The sequence below is a fragment of the Microtus pennsylvanicus genome, chromosome 3 (assembly GCF_037038515.1).
Source record: "Microtus pennsylvanicus isolate mMicPen1 chromosome 3, mMicPen1.hap1, whole genome shotgun sequence".
NCBI lineage: Eukaryota > Metazoa > Chordata > Mammalia > Rodentia > Cricetidae > Microtus > Microtus pennsylvanicus.
In genome coordinates this window covers 24,865,337-24,884,967 of record NC_134581.1, presented here as the reverse complement: position 1 = coordinate 24,884,967, position 19,631 = coordinate 24,865,337, and the positions used below count along the sequence as shown (strand labels likewise).

At 48.6% G+C, this 19,631-nt stretch overlaps 1 protein-coding gene across 1 annotated transcript in view; it reads left to right on the top strand.

The window, feature by feature from the left end:
• The first annotated feature begins 1,093 nt into the window (after window positions 1–1,093).
• Window positions 1,094–19,631, top strand: part of LOC142846722 (proline-rich protein 23A3-like) — a 43,482-nt gene continuing 24,944 nt past the window's right edge. The window contains exons 1-2 of the mRNA XM_075967553.1: window positions 1,094–1,155; window positions 2,705–2,825. Of these exons, the coding sequence (XP_075823668.1) occupies window positions 1,094–1,155; window positions 2,705–2,825 (183 nt within the window). The remainder of the gene's footprint in view (window positions 1,156–2,704; window positions 2,826–19,631) is intronic.

Here is a 19,631-nt window from a genome sequence, read left to right as displayed (position 1 = left end):
AATATATACACATTTATGGCATTCAGTACCTAGCATACACACACACACACACTCAACACACGGTACTATACATACGAATATATGACATATGGCAAAATAGCACTCAGGGGGCACTCCTGAGTCCTAATGATGTTGCTGTCACATCACTAAAAACCGGCCCTTGTGAAACACTGTCTACAGTGCCTATCTGGGAAGTTTACCTACATCACTGCCAGGATTCTGAGGCCAAAATACACTTAGAAACAAACAAGCTTGCCCCAGGTCTGATCCTCGTGGTAGATTATTAAGAAGAGGCTGCAATTGATTCTGTCCTGTGTTGTTTACCACATGGCATTTATGACCAACAGAAGATGGCAGAGACGCTGTATACACTGGGAATGGACTTGCACAGGGACCTCGTTCCTCTTTGCAAGGAAAGAAAGAAAGAAAGAAAGAAAGAAAGGAAGGAAGGAAGGAAGGAAGGAAGGAAGGAAGGAAGGAAGGAAGGAAGGAACCTTGCACTGAAGTAGACATGTAATAGGGTCTAAAGGCAGTCATTTAGAGGAAACCACCCAAAAGCTTCAAGCAATGACAACATACCCTGAGTAAGTGCAAAGCCTTGGCGGAGAGGGGAGAACTCTTGAATAAAAGGATAACATGCAAGCTGGCACACCTGTCCATCTATCTGATAATACTTACATTTACTGAGTACCCCCTAATATAATCACCAGATTCACCAACATGGGTTTTTTCCTCTTTAGGAAATGATCCCATTCACATTAGACTAATTCAATTAATGGATGCTACCATGTCTAACTATGGGTGATTTTTTTTTCTCTCAAAATGCCAGATGCCTAAAAGTAGATGCATGAACTGCTAGATTAGTGGAAAATTATTTGAAAATCTGTTAACAGACTACCGTGAAACTCAACCACTATCACTGGGATTCCCGGGCGCTAGTGACAGAAACCAAGGCATATGTTTTCCATCCCTACATGCTAATACATAAAAAAAGAAGGTCCTTTCGACCTAAAAATACAGTTTGCAAATGTTCAAAGGCTGCTTGTCATCATGTCTCCTCTGAAGATGTGCAGAGTTTGCATTTTAAGTGCAAATGTCTGCTGGTCTCCGAACTCCGAAGAGAACCACAGCCCGGCCAGGCTGCAGCCAGCTCAGGTCAGTGTCTGCTCCACCAGGAGTTACACTTACAAGATGGCCTAATAAAAGAGCAGTGTGCTGGAGCTCGCCAGCAGCCCCAGAACTTAGGATGCTGAGGTAAGAAAAATCGCTATGAATTCAAGGCCAGCCTGGGCTACACACCAAGGCAATGTTCACGGAGCAGGAAACATGACTCAGCAGTTAGAAGAACCCTGGCTGCTCTTCCGGAGAACCCAAGTTTCTAGTCCCCGCACCCACATGACAACTCACAATTCAGCGTGATAGCCTCTTCTGGCCTCTGTAGACACCAGGAACACGCATAGTACACAGACATGCAGACAGATACCTATACACATTTTAAAAAACAACAACAACAAAGAAAACCTTATCTTAAGAAAATCAGAGCTTCAGAGCTCAGATTTATCTCAGTAGATAAATCACTTCACAAACAAGCATGAGTTTAGCCCCCCAGAAACCATGTGAAACTGGATTCAGTAGTATGTGTGCAATCCCAGAGTTCTGGTGATACAAGCGGGCAAGGGGAAAATCCCCAGAAGCTTGTGGGTCACTTAGCCTGGACTATGAAGCAGCCGTGAGAGATTCTATCTCAAGCAATGTGGAAGGCAAGGATCAACACCCAAAGATGTCCTTTGACATCCATAGACCATGTGTGTGCATGCAAGTGTACACACACATGCCACAAACACAAAGATTTATAAAAGAAAAAAATTGAACAAAACAAAAAGGTGTTCTGACTGGGACTTTATGACACCATTCCAGGACTAGATCTTCCCTCTGGGAGAAGGGATTTGCCGGTTTGGATGAGCATAGGGCATCCTTTAAAGACACTCAGGACTGTTTAAGGTGAGGCAAGTAGGAGAGCTTTGCCCAGCATGCATAAGATCCTGTGTCCAGTCTCCTGGACTGCAAGGAAAAACCAAGAGAGAGAGAGAGAGAGAGAGAGAGAGAGAGAGAGAGAGAGAGAGAGAGAGAGAGAGAGAGAGAGAGAGAGAGAGAAAGCTGAAAGAATCTGTACCGAGCACATGGTCTTTAGAATCACACCTAGTCCCATCCTGGTCCTGACATCTGTTTGCTCTGGGGCCCTTGGGAAGTCACTGCATCCTTCCAATGTCACGTTCCTCAGCTGTGACATGGGAACTTGGTGGCTGTCACGCCAGCATATCAGGAAATGAATGTGGATGTGGAGAACTGAGCATGGGACCTGCCACACAGAAAACTTTCAAAAAAAAAAAAACCAAGCCACGAAATGCAGGTAGTGGGTTTCAACTTGATGAGGTGGGAGCTGTTTAAAGTAACAAAAATTATTACACCAATGGTGTGACTGGAGAAAGCCCCAACTAATGTCATGTTGATTTTTAACAACTGAGAAGTCCCTCCTGGCTATTCTGCCTAGCATCCTTGTCTCCAAAGCCACAGACCAGGAAAACACCAAAGCAAACAGATAATATACTAATAGAATCATGTCTAAAGGATATGCAAAACCATCCTAGGTCCCGATTCTCACACTCAGACTCTAGGGCCCCCACCTTCTTGTTCTCTTTTTCAGGCACATTACCATTGATGGGCACCTGCTGCATACCAGGCACTGTGCCAGGTGCACAATGGGCATTTTCATCTTATTTTCACAAGGGCATGGCAAGCTGTGTAGTGACATCCCAGACTGGCAGGTGAGGAAACGAGGCAGAGCAGGTAAGTCCCTGGCCAGATGTCCTTTGGCCATTGTGTAGTCTGGTGGACAGGGTGCACACCTTCATCTTAGCAGTTGGGAGGCAGAGGCCGGCAGAAATCTGTGAGTTTGAGGTCAGACTGGACTACCTGGCAAGTTTTGGGACAGTCCCAGAGACAGAGAGACCTTGTGTCAAGGAAAAAAGAGAGGAATAGAGAATCCGCATATGCCCTGCATCCTACACACCATGTGCAATGAAGCCCTGCTATAAATCTACTGTCACACACATTGACATTCGTATTTATTATGCATACATATACAGACATAACCTTTATTGTGGAAAATGTTTCTTTTTCTTATAAAGAGTTTCAAAAGAAAACCAGAAATGATTAATTGCGCAACAAGCTCTTACGTCCTCACTGCTCAGCTCCAACAACTGTCTGCTTGTGGCTAGTCATGTTCCCGATGTACCCCAATCCATTTCACTAACTCTGAATTTTAAAGCCAGTGTGGGGCACTGGGTTGCTTCACTCATATCCGCGGTAATCTTGACACTGGGAAACATTTGGAGAACGTTTGCTGGGTGCCATGCAGGCTAAATCAAGACAGACACACACTCACACATCATCAGGAATCACAAAATTGGGACTATATTGCTATCCCTGCCCCACAGATGGTGGTAGACACAGAAGCAAAAGCAACCCACCAGCCCGAGGTCCCACGGCTGATTATGGCACACCTGGAATGTGAGCTCAGGTATCCTGGGCTCTTAACCTCTGCACTGCACAAGAAGCAAAGCCCTTTTTCTCCCAGGATCCTCTTCTCCCACTTGTCATAGAGCTGGCCCAGAATGGGTATTATATAATATAGTATATTATATAATATTATATAGCTCATCCTCTTTGCTACCCTGTCCAGCAGCTCTGCCACATGGTCTTTCTATCAAACTGCCTGGAAGGAATTGTGCCTCCAGACACAAGTTGACACTGAGGTTCCTGTGGCCTCTGCTCAGTACAGAACGTGAGACTAGTGTAATAGACGCCAGCCTCCACTCCTGGGGCCGAGGAGACCAAAGGCAGCGCATTACAGTCACAGGGCACAGAACACGGGTCAACCTTTGGCAATTTTTTACAGCTTGACACCCCAGTGCTCTCGTCTGCAGCCCCCGCTGTCTTCACATAGGCGCTGATTTTCTCCAAGGCCTTGCTTCTTGTGAACACAGCTGCCACTCAGGATGCTCTTGACCACACTGGGAACAGCCTGCGAGGAATGCTTTTCGTCTTGATTGAAACCCTCCGCATTCATTAGCTCTCAGCAGCATGCGGGGTCCTGGTTTAAAGAGGGGGTGAAAGGGCTTAAATGTCTCCAAAGGTTCCTGAGACACAGGACTTCTTGAGGGAGAAAGGGTGATGATTTCAGGGGTAAAGGAATCAAAAGCACATGGCCTGCCTTTCTCTGCGCATACAGAGTGACTCAGAAATGAAGGGAAGGAAAAGTTGGGGAAAACAGTTTTGAGTTTCGTTGAACCAACATTGGAAAAATGCAGCAAGACCCTTCCCAAATCCAAAGCAGAACCGTGTCCTTCCACCTCTGTGGGAAACTCTGCTTTGGAAACCTGGTCTGCCAAAAGCCCCAGCCTCAGCAGAGTCCACCCACCCACCCCCTGTGCTCCCTTCTGACACCACCATCCCAGACCTAAACGCCCAAATGAAGGGTGGGAAGGAGACCAGGCCAATGCTGGTGATTCTCAATGCAGAATCTGCTCCTTGCTTGTCTGTGATGCCAGTAGAACCAGCCCCGTGGATGAGAACATGAGTGGACTCTTGCCTGGGAGGCTCCATTAGCGGGTGAGATGGTGAACATGTTTGGGGCCTTTCCAGCCACCTGTACTTACTACTAGCAAGTAATAGTCCCTGCCACTCTGCTAGCTCATGGCTTTGAATACTCTCTTGACCTCTGCCTTGTCCCTGACTGCCAGAAGGCATAGTATCACACCAACCAAAGGACTTGACTGCATGCCAAAGCCTGAGTCTCAGAATCCTGCGGCAGAACACCCACCAGCCTGTAAGACACCGTCTTGATGAGTCTCAGTACCTGGTCCAAGAGGTTGTGGACAAAAGACGGTGATGCAAAAGTAGCCACCTCTGGTCACTCTGCTTAGACCACAGACTTGAGAGGAGAGGAGAACTTGGAATCTACACAACCCCATTTGTTGCCCTAGACCCTGACACAAAGGCCGCAAGTTCCCGGGCAGAGCATCAGGGGCTAAAAACGAAGTCTCAGGTGTGCAGGCAGGCTCGTGTGCGGAACAATGCTGAGCTTTGATTAGGTTAAACCTGTTTTGTAAGTTACCCTGGCCTTTTAAATCCCAACTGTCATGGAGCCTCTGCTTTCCAGGAAGTTATTCCCAACAGCAGTTGTTTCTGCCACCGCGGTTATTATGAAACCCTTTATTTTGAAAACACATCTCCAAACAAGGCTCCTCGTGCACTGCGCTTTCTCTGGTCTACTAGAAGAAGATGGCGCAGCTGTTTCCCCACGGCCCACTTCTCCATGTGTTATCCCTGCAGGGCACTCGAGTCCCCAAATCCATCTTGTAGTCACCACGAAAAAATGCAGAGGCACGCTGTGGGGGAGCCATGTCAGCTCATCCCAAACACTCCCCTTCAGCCGGCTCGCTGCCCCACACATGACTGAGCCATAACACGATGACCGGTGCAGAGAATAATTCATTATGTAATTAAAAGCTTTTTCATCAGAGTCTATTTCTAAAGCAACTGCTGGGATAATACCAATTAGGAAGCACTAACAGAGGAGGAGCTGGGCCCTGACGTCAGGACTCACGCCCGTAAAGTTTACATAAGTTGTCAGGTTCTTGTGCCAGGGACCCTGACAGAATCTGCACATGCTCCTCAGGCTGGCTGGACCTCTCTGCAGAGGGCTGAGACCCACAGACAAAACTACCTGAGTGGAGTGCTGGGAAGACAGAGGGCTTTGAGAGGGGATCAACTAAACTCAGCTCCAACTGTCACAGCTGCGGTGCCCTGGGCAAGACACCATTACTTCCCTGACCTGAGTTTCTGCACTGGAGTGCTGTTGTTAATGCTACCTGTCACACGCCAGATCTCTGTGAGGACAGAGGTTCATGTGCAAATACCAGAGACGAATACAGGCCATTGTCAGTGCGCTGTAGGGAAGCTTTTTTGTTACCGCACGTCCTCTAACCTCGCGGGAGCTTGGAGTCTATTACCCCTCTGGTGGCCTGTCTCCCAGGGTCTCAAGAGAAACCGAAGGCTGTGATTCAGAACAGGATCCTGTTGGAGCCTCTCACTGGCAGATTTCCCTCTTCCTTCGTCCCCTTTTTGATAGGAGGGGTTCTGTGAACTAAACATAAGTTGCTTCCCTCGGAACCACTCTCAGGGGCTATGACAAATTAGAAAGTATAAGCACAGTTCACATGACAAGCACGGTGAAAGGTGCGCGCACGATGCTTCGGAGATCATCGAGGAAAGATCACGTTCTGCTTCCCGTGGGTGGGCACAGAGGGGGAGGGGACATGCTTCCGGGCAAATGGAAGCCGAGATGAGCTGGGAACATGGATGAGACAGTGCACTCATCCAAGGTCAGGCTTCCCTCTGCTCCTCTTGCCTCTCTCTGCCTTTCCTTACTCTCCCCATCCCAACACCATCCTTCCTTTCCCTTCTCGTGAGCAGTAACACCAGCTGTCCCTCCTGCCTGAGGTCTCTTCAGCCCTCTGGTTCATCATGCCCACTTCTCTCTTTTCCTGACTCCCAACTAGCCCATTCCTGATCAGCAGAAGCCCACTGTTGGTACCTTGGTGCATCCTGCCTGAGCGTGGATGTCGCTGAGAGTCTGAAAAAGCCAAACGTGTGGTGTGAAGTCCTTCCTATCAGCACCCAACTGGATATGTCCATGAAGAGCTCCTCTGCCATACATCTTCCCACCTTGGGACTCTCTAGACACTACTTAGAAAACAGCTTTTATTTTCTTCTTAGGTATATTTATTTCTTTTATTTTTTTTCTGACAAAAATTTTTATTTTCAAATTCCTCCTCTCCTTACTACACTCTAACACATATTAAAGAAACTTGATTTCAAATGTTTCTATTAGAGAATTTCTTCTTTTTCCATTTACTTTGAACCTGGCCTCAACAGAGAAAGGTAGTTAATAGCTAAGCATTCAAACTCAGGGTGACTACAGTTCACAATAATCTATCATGTATTTTTAAAATTTATTTATTTATTAAAAATTTCTACCTCCTCTCCTCCTCCCATTTCCTTCCCACTTCTCCCCTCCTCCTCCCCCTCCAGTCCTAAGAGAAGTCAGGGTGCCCTGCCCTGTGGGAAGTCCAAGGCCCTCCCCCCCCATCCAGGTCTAGGAAGGTGTGCATCCAAACAGACTAGGCTCCCAAAAAGCCAGTACATGCAGTAGAATCAAAACCCAGTGCCATTATCATTGGCTTCTCAGTCAGCCCTCATTGTCAGCCACATTCAGAGAGTCTGGTTTGATCACATGCTCGTTCAGTCCCAGTCCAGCTGGCCTTGGTGAGCTCCCATTAGATCAATCCCACCGTCTCCGTGGGTGGACACACCCCTCACTGTCCTGACTTCCTTGCTCATGTTCTCCCTACTTCTTCTCTTCATCTGGACCTTGGGAGCTCAGTCCAGTGCTCCAATGTGGGTCTCTGTTTCTATCTCCATCCATCGCCGGATGAAAGTTCTATGGTGATATGCAAGATATTCATCAGTGTGGATATGGGATAAGGCCAGTTCAGGCACCCTCTCCTCTGCTGCCCAAGGACCTAGCTGGGGACATCTCCTTGGACACGTGGGGGCCCCTCTAGAGCCAAGTCTCTTGCCAACCCTAAAATTGCTCCCTTAATTAAGGTATCTTCTTCCCTGCTCCCATATCCATCCTTTCTCCATCCCAACCATCCCATTCCCCCAAGCTCTCCCCAATCCTCCCCTTCTCCCTACTCTCTCCCCATATTCCCTTCCCCCACCCTACCCCACCCCCATGCTTCCAACTTTTGCCCCGCGATCTTATCTACTTCCAATATCCAGGAGGATAAATATATGTTTGTCTTTGGGTTCACCTTCTTATTTAGCTTCTCTAGGATCACAAATTATAGGCTCAATGTCCTTTGTTTATGGCTAGAATCCACTTATGAGTGAGTACATACCATATTCATCTTTTTGAGTCTGGGTTATCTCACTTAGTAAAGTGTTTTCTATTTCCATCCATTTGCATGCAAAATTCAAGATGTCATTGTTTTTGACCACTGAGTAGAACTCTAAAGTGTATATGTGCCACACCTTCTTTATCCATTCTTCTATTGAGGGGCACCTAGGTTGTTTCCAGGTTCTGGCTATTACAAATAGTGCCGCTATGAACATAAAGAAGATGAAATCACTCTCCTACTGAGCAGGCCCAACCAAGCCCAGCGGTCCACTCAAGCATGTCCTCCCGAGACCATTACAAGCTGAAGGAGTGGACACAGACCAAACGTGTCTGTCAGAGACATTGGATCCAAAACTTGCTTCACTCAGAGTTTCTCAATATTGGTCACACAGCCTCTGGGAACTGGAGACTCTTTAGCCTCTGGAGCTTGATTTGGAGAGAACTTGCCAGACCGCCCCCCCCCACACACACACAGACACAATGACTGGGCTTTCAAGCCCACTGGCATTCAGTGAGAGCTCAAAAAAGCCTTTGAAGCCTTCTCAGGAGCAGCAATTTTTATTCTAAGGAGGATTTCCAAAGAAAGAGAAAAACAAAAGATGGGCTGTCCAAAATACACACACACACACACACACACACACACACACACACACACACACACACAGCAAAGATTCTCTTGGATGAAAGGACCTGCAACAGTGCCATCTAGTGGAGGTCAGGGACTGTCCTGTGCTCCGGTTTCCCCAACTGATCCCAATAAAGATAAAGCTTCCAGGATGAAGGTGTGTCTGCGGCTCATCAGAAAGAGACAGCAGGACCAGAATTCATGAGTCTGTAAACCTTACCAACGTTGAGTCTGTGAGCCTAACCACCTGCTGGCCGACTCAGCCATGCCCTCTGTCTCCCTGTGCACACTCACAGACATGCTCTCTGCCTTTGGCCATGCCACTGCCTGCCCTGCGGGGCTCTGCTGCAGGCCTTTCTATCCAGCACACTGTCTCGAACTCAGATGCACGTTTCCAATAAAACAGACAAGGCTCTCTCTGGACTTGAGCTCAACTGTTCCCATTTTTACAGTTTCTTACTTCTGAACCTGTTTACATTATGACAAGGTTACTGTGAGAAGTAGACTGTTCTTTTCAGAGTCTCTATCCATGAAGACTGCCCAGGAAGGTCATGGTCAGCAAGGCCCTTTGCTACACATCTGGGTAGGTATCACCCTTAGAGGGGCAAGGATATCTTGAAGGTCCCTCTTCACACAATGGGAACTCTGCCCCACCCCTCTCCAGTGAGGATCAGGACCCATCATTTTACATAATTTTGTGACTTGGGCTGCTGTCCAGGAGGGCCCTGCCTTGCCTTTCAGTATTGGGATCTGGAGGCTGTGGCCATAGCAGTGAGGGGCCAGCAAGTAACATTTGCATGGTACTTGCTGGACACACAAATTGGGGCTCTTCTTTAGCCCGGGATGAGCAGTGAGAAAGAATAATAAGCTTGCTGGCCTCTTAGGCTGGGGATGGGGAAATCTAGGAGGCATTGTTCTCAGCATCCTCCTTCCTTCGGTGCACACAGGATCTCTCTGGGCTTCTGGGAAAACGGGGACTCCCAGCAGCAATCATCCCTGTAAGAAGCATCGCTGTAGGAGGAAAACATGAATCATAGCCAGAGGGGCTTAAAAAAGGACTGACTGGCTGTTTTGTGTGTGTGTAAGAACACAAGGAAGAGATTTCTTCAGGGCAAGAAATAAGGTCAGGTCGGCTGTTTCTCCCTCCCTCCCTCTTTCCCTCCCTCCCTTTTCTCTCTCTCGTAGACTCATTCTGCCCCACTAGAACTGACCCAGCGTCCTACCAGCCTGATGCACCACCATAACTTCTCTATTTGTTATCAAATCTCAAGAGCACATCTGGTTAGGTTAGTTTGGTCCCTGATGTGGGTCTTCTGGAATCAGATGACCCCTCTCATCCAATCAGCTTACAGGAAAATGGTAAGCGTATTGATTCATGTGACACAAACAGAGTAGCAAGAGCATGTGAGTGTGAGGTAGAAACAGAGCAGGACGATACACACACACACACACACACACACACACACACACACTGATAGAGATGTAGAGATGCTCCACACGATGTTATTAATGACAGCAAACACCATGTTCCTCGCTCGCTGGTTCACCCCAGGCTATAAATTCCCTATTCATTCTCTAGACATATGACTTTCCAGTCTCAGAACAAACACCGGACACTGAGATAAATCAGTCACACCACAATCTGCCAAAGGCTCCCTGGGTCACTATATAGACTGAGGCCCAGCTGACATCTGCTTCTCAAGGGGATGCTTTACAGAAGCTGGGCAATGGCTGGCAAGTCCCCTAGAAAAAGGAATAAATAAATAACTACCAGATCAAATAAACTTAGCTTCAATGAAAAAACTGCAGAGTAACCAAGATGATATGAACAGCAAGAGTCAGGCCCTTCCAGGGCTGGGGCCAGGTGCCAATAGTGTCAGGGCCCTGTGGTCCATAGCCAAGAGCCTCAGAATCCACAAAAGAGATGGCTCCTCTCCAGACTCAGCAAGTCTGTTCTCCCAGTTAGAGTCTGTCTTTTGGGCCGTGAGCTGGCAGTCCCAGCTGATCGATACCGTGTCCTTGCCTCTACCTGAACTTAATTCAAACCATTCTGCCCAACCCTAATTCAGGGCTTTTATTAGGTTTTAGGTTACTCTATGTGGCACAATAGGAATATTTTTTCGATCTTAAATTAGAAACATACCATGGGAGAATTTTTGAAAGCCTTTCGCAAAACTGTAGGGTGAAATGTCTTCAACTCTGTAACTGAAATCTAACCATAATGACCTTTCACCGGGAGACTGACAAGAAGACAGGCATGTGTCCCCCTGCAAAATGTGCTTCCCCCCCTTACCAAAAGCCACCAACAATATTCCTCTAACTAGTCTAGGATGTGTGAGTACTGAAAGCAAGAACACCCTAGAGACATTCCAGGAAGAACAAAATGAAGTCACCCTGGCTGGCTTTTCAGATGTGATGCTGCAGCAGACGTGATGTGAGACCTGGGTGGAAGGCTGTGCTTTGGGTGGATCAGGCCCAGATCTGTTGCTTGCCTGACACATTCAGACACCAGGGGGAAGTGGTAGTGTGAGCCACTATCCTTGTGGGGAGTAAGCTGGGCATGGGGACAGAGGACATGAACTCCAGGCACCAAGGCAAACCTAAGTTAGGAAAGGCTCTGCTGCCTGCTGGGAATGGCTCCTCTCCTGAGCACCCCCTGGGGGAACACACGATCTGAAATGAGGTACTCCTGGAGCTAATGACATCCAAGGTTCACGTCCTGGACATCAGAAGGTCAGACAATTCATCAGGTTTATGAATTGGAATATGCAGTTCCCTAGTACTCGGGGCCCAAAGCCCCAAGTGTAGCTGTATTTTGGGGAAAAAAAATCAAGGCAATGAACCAAGTCAGCTGATAAAGTCAGGGAAAGACAATAGCAAGAACAAGAGTGCATTTGTCCCATGCCAGCTATGACATTTGCTTGAGTTACACCAAGAAACTCTGGACTCTGAAACCACTGTGTAAATCTCCAAGGTGTTCTTTGTCTCTTTGATCAGACTAGTATCTCAAGGGCACAACAGCATCCCAGCTTGATGCCACAGGTGTCGCACTGCGGACAGGATAAGCACGGAACTGGGAGGGCAGACAGCTCCTGTATGGAACTGGAAGAGATGGTTCATTTCTCGCGGCACTAAGGAGGATGATGCCACCTTGCTACCCACACACTGTGCTAACTGGCCAAGTGGCAAACACCAGGTAAAATGAAAACCTCTAGGCACCGCAGCCTGAGCTGCGTAGGCCTGTCTGAGCATGTCACTGGACATATACCTAGCCACAGCTCTGCCTCCGGTCCTGCAGTTCCCTGTATACCCTACAGGCGGCACTGGATCTCAAGCCAGCAGGCACTTGTCATGGCACTACAACCAGTTTGGACCTGCTTGTGGAGACTGGGACCTCAGCGAACAGTGGGGGAACTGAAAAGGCCATAGGTCTAAAAGACATGTCACGTGGGTATTATAAGAATAAATGGGGCAGGGGAGAACATTGGCTGAAAATCCCAAAGTCTTCCTAGAAAGACAAGATTGGAAGTGTGCCTTGAGGGAAAGGCCAAAAAAGCAGGGAGAAGGGGGAGATGACAGTACTTATATCAGATAGATCAGTCCTTGCTGCAACATACAGGTGGGAACAGACAATGTGTTCAGGGACAGGCGATGTGGGACAAAGGGCTTGCCTTGCAGTGGACAGAAATAGGTCTTAGCCTTGAAGCTTCATTTTCAGGGTGTTCTCTCTGAAGGTCTTCTGGGAAGCTCTCAGGCAGAGCTGCCTAGAAGAGCACTGAGCCTCCCCATCCTTAGCCTCAAGTTGTGGTTTTCATGAGGTCTAAAGACATGGGAGATGCTGCCTGGTCCCACTGCCCTCTCCCCCAAATCTAGTTCCTATAATCTTGAGTAGCAGCTTCTCCCACAGATAAATCCCCAAGATCGAGGGTCAATATGCCCTGCATTGAGCATGGGAGTCAGAGTGCGCCCTGGGACCTTCGGCACAGGCCCCAGATGCTGGGCTGGTTGAAGCACAGATTTGAGCCCAGCTTCCTACCTATCCTCCACATTGAGAATATCATTCCACTGGTCTAGAAAACCAAGGACCATCGCTGCATTAGAGTGTGAAGGGGGCTGGGAGGAAGTCTCAGCCTCACAAGTATCATGATATGAGTTCAGATCCCAAGAACCCGCATAAGGCTGGGCACAGGAGTGTATGTATGTGATCCCCATGCTTTCTAGACAGATGGAGGCAGAGAAAGGAGAATCCCTGGAAACTCGTGGGCCCACTAGCCTGACATATGCAGCAGCAGACAAGAAAGAGACCCTGTCTCAAGTAAGGTAGAAGGTGAGGGCCAGCACCCCAGGTTGTCCTCTGACTTCCACATGCATGCCATGCATACATACAAACCACACAAACACATCCACAAGTACATACACAAACACACACACCACATAAACACATCCACAGGTACATCCACACATACTCATCACATATACCCCACACAAATACATTCACAGGTACATACACAAACACACACACTCACATCCACAGGTGCATATACAAACACACATACCACGCACAAACACATCCACAGATACATTCACAAACATACAAACACACACATGTCACCCCCACACAAACACATCCACAGGTACATACATAAACACACACACCACGCAAACACATCCACAGGTACATACACAACACACATACAGACACACACATGTCACACACACTAATTTTAAAAAGAGGGAGTTCATAAAGGGTGGATCAGACCTTCTAGAGACAGACCAGTGATGGCTAAGCTTTCCTCTTACCTATACTATATGAATGTCAGAGACTTTTGTCTGCAGTGACCCCACAGGAGCCCGTTTCTGGGCTCCCCCAGGTCTCCAGACTTCCTCTGGAATGCTACATTCTCCCCGTCCAGATTCGGCTGGCACATACGTGAACACGGGTAGTGCCCTTCCTCTCCAGCTCTAACTCCTGCCCGTTCAGTAAAGAGGAGCACCAGAGAGCTACTCCAGGCTAACTCGCATACTGCATCCCAGGGGAAACCTGTCCAGTCCTGCAGGATCATACTATATGGAGGACAAGGACCCGTCCCACAAAGCCTGGACGCAGTACCAGCCCCAGGCCCGGGGAAGTGATGAGAACCTGGACCAGACCAACAAAACCCTAAAGATGCTTTCCCCTTTAGGTACAAAATGATGGGTAAACAGATCCCCATTGCCCAGTCAGCCTGGTTCTGCCTATTAGCTCAGTTCCGTTTACTACCAAAGGGGCCCTCTGAGGAGGAATACTTGTATAGTCACCTCATGGCATAATTTGAATTTTCTGTCTTCTAAAAGCTTTTATTTCAAGGGTTAGTCAAGCCTCTTGGTGTTAGTGAGAGACCATCTGGTTATTGAGCACGAGGCCTTCAAGGTAATACTGGGAAATCACCCCATACCTTCTTAACTGCCCTGCCATGGGGTGATTTATAAACTGACTGTCTCGGGTATCTGCTTCAGTAATGCCCTGGTTTCCCAAAGCTAGTAAGTCGTTGAGGCACATTGGAACCCAGACCTCTCTTCAAATCCCAAACTCTCACCCATTCAGATATAAAAACAGTCAAAAGCTCAGAACAAGATGTTAACAGTCTAGGCAGTGCCTCGCTACAACAGTGGTGTGTGTGTGTGTGTGTGTGGTGTTGTCAGATCCCAAACTCGCACCCATTCAGAAAGAATGACAGTCAAAAGCTCGGAAGAAGATATAAACACTCTAGGCAGTGCCTCGCTACAACAGAGCCCCCAGGCTGTGCCCAGTGAGCCCGGATACAGAGGATCCGTGAGTAAAGACAGAGTCAGGCACCCACCCTGAAGGCTCTGAGGGAAACCTGAAGACTGCAGTGACCCCAGCTAAGCACTGGGCTGTTAAATACCCGTGCTTTTCCAGGAAAGGCTCTGTTCTCTAAAAGACCTGCATTTGGGCTTGATCTGAGAGGTTTGACCTTGGAGTGGACTCTGGTTATCTAAGACAGCCATCAAAGCCAGACTGTGAGTGCTTAGCAGGGCCTGGGTTGGGGAAGATGACCCGTTTCTCTTGGAGACATCAAGGACATTTACTGGGCAGGTCACAGGCAGACCAGCAGGGAAAGCGCTGTCTGGAGGCCTGGGGCAGCCGGCAGTGGGGGGGAGGGAGGAGGCAGGGCACTGTGCTTTATTTGGAGAGGGTGGGCGTCAGTGAGCAATAGCAGCAGGAATTTGGACATTATAAGTCCCTGGAGCTTACGTGCTTGAGCCAGGTGTAAACTGTATGGGATCCCAGGGTGAGCCATATGTGGTCACAGTTTAGAGCAAAGGCTGCAGACCCTGGCCTAGAAGGGTTGTCACAAGCCAGTACATCTTCTTTGCCTGGCTCTGATCCTTTTGCATTTTACTTTAGTTCCATTGAAAATTCTTCCCCAAATCCAACCCCTGGTAGATTTGTGTAGGAGGAGGCCGCTTGGGACCCAAAGTTAAATTGGGGTAAAATAATAGGAAATGTAATATCCCTTTAAGGGGTTTTTCCACAATGTATGAATACAATTACATTTGTTTACTTATTATACGGTCGTTCGTACTACCCTGGAGGCTCCACAGGAAAAGGATTGAGGTTGTCTTATCCATCAACATATCCTAGTCTCTACAGCAGGTGAACACATTGCTCCTTAGGCCCTTTCACCCATTCATTCAATTAACCATACTGAGCATATATAATGTACCAGATTTAAAGTTGAGGGAAATGAATTTGTTGTTGTTGTTTTTAATTCCCCTAAGATATCAGCCCCCACAAGCAAGCAACATTCTAGGACCCTGCCGGTCATTCCTGCTGACAGAACTTCATGGACCACCAGGCTGTTTCCATGGAAGGCCTCACCCAGCCTCTGAGGAGGGAGAATTTCATTAGTAATTGTCGTGCGGCTTCTGACAGGGCTGGAGGAGAGCACCTGGCTAAACCACAGACAGCGGGAGGGAGCCACCACCTCCCGCGCTAATCTTGCCAGGCAAGGCCTTGAGGACATAGGAGCAGGGGTGAGGAGAGGAGAGAGTTCTCACACTTCGCACCGACTCTTCTTCCCGCCTTGGGAGAGCAACAGAGTCAGTCGTTACCCATGTCAAAACCAGAGGCAGGAGAAGCCCCCAAAGTGCAGGTCAGAGCCCGGCAGTGGCACTGGCCAGAGACAGACAGCTGCTGGGAGGCTCTTTATTAAAGATTCACTTTTAATTTTTAAAATTTGTGTGTGTATGCACACGTGCATGTGTGCGTCTGCTCACAAGGACAGAAAAGGTCGCCTGATCTCTTAACTAGAGCTACAGACAGGGAAGCTATGAGCTGCCCAACATAGGTGCTGGGAATCAAACCTGGGTCCTCTCCAAGAGCAATGTGGTCTCTCCAGCCCTGGGAGAAACTTTAGGAAATAGAGTTTTACTCTCTGCCATGCCCTGCCCTGCCTTCTGTCCACAGGACAACTGCCTCCCCACACCCCAAGAGCCACGCTTCCAGGGTTTGCTCACTGATAGGAGTACTCCACGGAGAGCGTGAAGAAAGACCAGGGCCATGCTTCGGAGGACTGTCAGGATGTGGGAATGGGCACACACTCAAAGAATGCGGAGGTCAGAGAAATGGAGCCAAGGACTCAAGCAGTGCAACCAGATCCCACACTTTAGCAATGGAGGCTCCAAGGCCAGACAAGAAGAGCTCTTTAGGATACAGCGCAGAGAGCAGTGCTGGGCTGGGTCTGCTTCCCTCTGGGCAGAACTGAGTTTAAAATGGTACTCGGGCTACAGGGCCTGAGCAGCCCACAGCTTGCCTCGCTCCACTCAGGAGTCTGTGGTGTCACCTCCTCTCCCTTCATGGACCCGAAGCTGAGTTACCAGAGCCCTTCTCAGATGCAGACAAGAATGGAAGGCCAGAGGAGAGAGAGGAGAGCCTCTCGCCATATGAAAACCTGTGTCCACATTCAGAGTCCTTGTCTACGGCTCTGCCCTTCAGACGCCTCAGCTGAATTTTCACCTATCCATCAGGGACCAGCAAGCCGCCTGTTTCAGAGGACCAGAGGACTCACCAGACCACATACTAAGCACAGCATGCTCCTCCTCTTCCTCTCCACCTCATGTGATCCCCCAGGGCCCCAGAAAGCATCTTTCCAGTTGTTGCCGTCTGTCAGCAGTTAGCTTCACCACATAGGATCAAGACCCACCTGTAAGCATGCCTCTTCTGAGTCCCTGTCAGAGCCTAGTCCACCACTCAGGGCAATTATACCTACACATAGCATGCCCATCAAGGAACTGACCAGTGAGTGACTTGTATAGTCAGGCAGCAATCTATTATTTTCGAGTCTTACTTACAACAGGCTGCCATGCCCAGAGAGGTTCCAAAGGACTGGCTGAGGTCATCACAGCAAGCTTGCGTCACTGATAGGAACGGGGCATGAGCAGATAAGTTTTAATAACATCTGACAACCAATTTTGGAGACTATATTAGCTTGAATTTCTGTTTCAGAACCTGGCTTTTTCCAAGGCTATGTAGCCTTGGGCGGGACTCTTAATTCTCTGAATACCACCTTCTTTTGCAAAATAAAATGACACCTTGTCTCAGAGTAGAAATGAGGATGACAGGTGATCTCTGTCCATAAAGGGTCAAGCGTGTGGTATGAGGCACATGGCTGGGCTCAGCCACTGTCCCATCTAAAGAAGCCAGAGAGCAGCAACACAGCGAGATATCGTAAAGTATCAAGAAGCATGGCTCATTTCTAGAGTGTCCTTAGAATAGCAAGAAGACAGGAAACCACACAGGAGCTTGTTTTTAAAGACAAAGGAAAAATATGATCAGGCAGCCTGAGAATGCTGTTCTAAAAGAATGAAAATATTTTCCTTACTAGGGCACTTGTATGTCAACAGCTGATAGGGAATGAGAGCAGCCACCTCAAGGCCACCAGGCACCTCCAATAGCACAGTATGGTGTGTGGGTCCTCGTGGAGGATAGGTGAGTAGGGGCGGAGCAGGTTCAATAGCAAGCTGGGTAAGGTCTGTGTTCTGGAGCCTGTGAAACGGAACTTGGCAATCTCAGTTCGGCCAGGGCTCCTTCTCTTTCCTCTTCCAGTAAACTGGACCATTTCAAAGTCACTGAAGGCAGCTGATTTAGGCAGGCTTAAGAAGGGGAAAGGCTGCTCCTCACCCAGCTAACACAGTACAACCATGCAACAACACCCATCAGAGTGATCCCACGATGCCAGACCACAGCTCCACCCAACAAACTCTGCTCAGCCCCAGTAGCCGTGTAGAGATGAACCAGATCCCCTCCAGCCCATAAGCAAGGCTTCTCAGCAGCCATACCACTCATTCACTCCCTGGTCCTGTCACACACACACACACACACACACACACAGCTGACCTACTCCCCGCTCTATCTGTGCTCACATAGCCGTGAAGCCATGACAGGTTTCCTTGCCTTATTGTCACCTTTTCTTTCCACTGCTGCTGAGTTGCTCCAACTCTCTGCCCTGGTCTTGGGTCATGGCCAGCATCCTCCTGACCTTGCACATTCCAGCCTTCTGCTCCTAGAGAAGCAAGAGAAGCGCCACAGTGCTGCAGCTCCTCCCACCTACAATACGCTCTCCCCTGTCTTGAATCCTTTGGTTCCGCTGTCCCCCCACCTCAATTACCTACACAGTTCATAGCTTCTCCCCTGTGCCATCCTCCCCAGTGATGCAGTCAGCGCTCATGATGCACGTGGTGGTGTGCTTTAGCATTGCTAAGACTCCTTCCCCTTGCAGGAGTCACCTGGAGCCTATGACCCATGACCCCATGACTCACATGTGACCCCTGCAGCACCTGTTGATCAGCCCTTGAGCCCACCCTTTCTGTGCCTCCCAACCAGATGCCCACATCCACAACAGAGGGAGGTCACTTTGGATCTGAACACACTCAGAGAGGAGCCCCCCATTCTCCCAAGAGGAAGCCTCAACTAGTTTACTGACCTCCAAATCCTGAGTATGCTGGGTGGTGTTCAGTCTGCCTCTGGAACTCCTCCAGATAGCAACTCTTAAGGTAAGAAAGCAAAGCTCTGAGAGGCGTGTCAGAGCCTGCCCAAGCATTCTGGAGCCCAGGTTCAAACCCTCATTGTTCCAGTCCTTCCCACAATGCCATGCCATCCCTCTCTATCCAGCACCCTTAGAGGAGGCTATAATAAATACTCAGCCCTTCACGGGAAGGACACAAAGGAGAAGTAGAAAGAGCCCCTCCATGATCAGCCTCCTCGGGAAATGCTGTCCAGGAGCAGCGGCATGTGCTTTGGAGCGATCTCCCACACTTTCCCCATGTGCTGGCTGGGGGGTGGGTGGAGGAGGTTGGGGGGGGGTTCATACAAGAGAACAAGAGCAGCACTTCCTTCCCCACCAGTAGGTGGCCCCTAGCCAGTGTTGACAAGGCAGAGGGACAGGGCCTGTGAGAAAGGTGGAACCTTAGTAACAGCCAGGGCTGGAAACCAGTGGTTTCTGTATCCCCAGTGCAGTCACAGGTAGGCAGAAGCTGGGAGACCTCTGAATGCTTTGCAGATGACACTCACAGAGATTTTCCTAAGTACCAGGTACCATCAAAGACTACCATGCGGTAACTCCCAGGCCCAGGCTCTGCGACTGAGAAGCTGATGTGAGAACCTGTTCACACCCCACAGGAATCCACACCACAATTCAGATCAAGCAAGATGAGAATGCTGCACTGAGAAAAGGTATCAAGCCATGTATCAAACATAGACAAGGATTATGGGTTAATCTTTGTAAGAGTTAATAATAAGCCTGAGCTAATAGGCAACAGTCTATAAATAAGCCTCTGTGTATTTCTTTGGGATTGAATGGCTATAGGACCCAGTAGGACAGAAACTTCACTCTACAGAAACACCACTTCCATATACAAGAAAATATATTGCTCTCAAAACACAAATGAAAAACAAGTACAACTTACCAGAATCTTTGG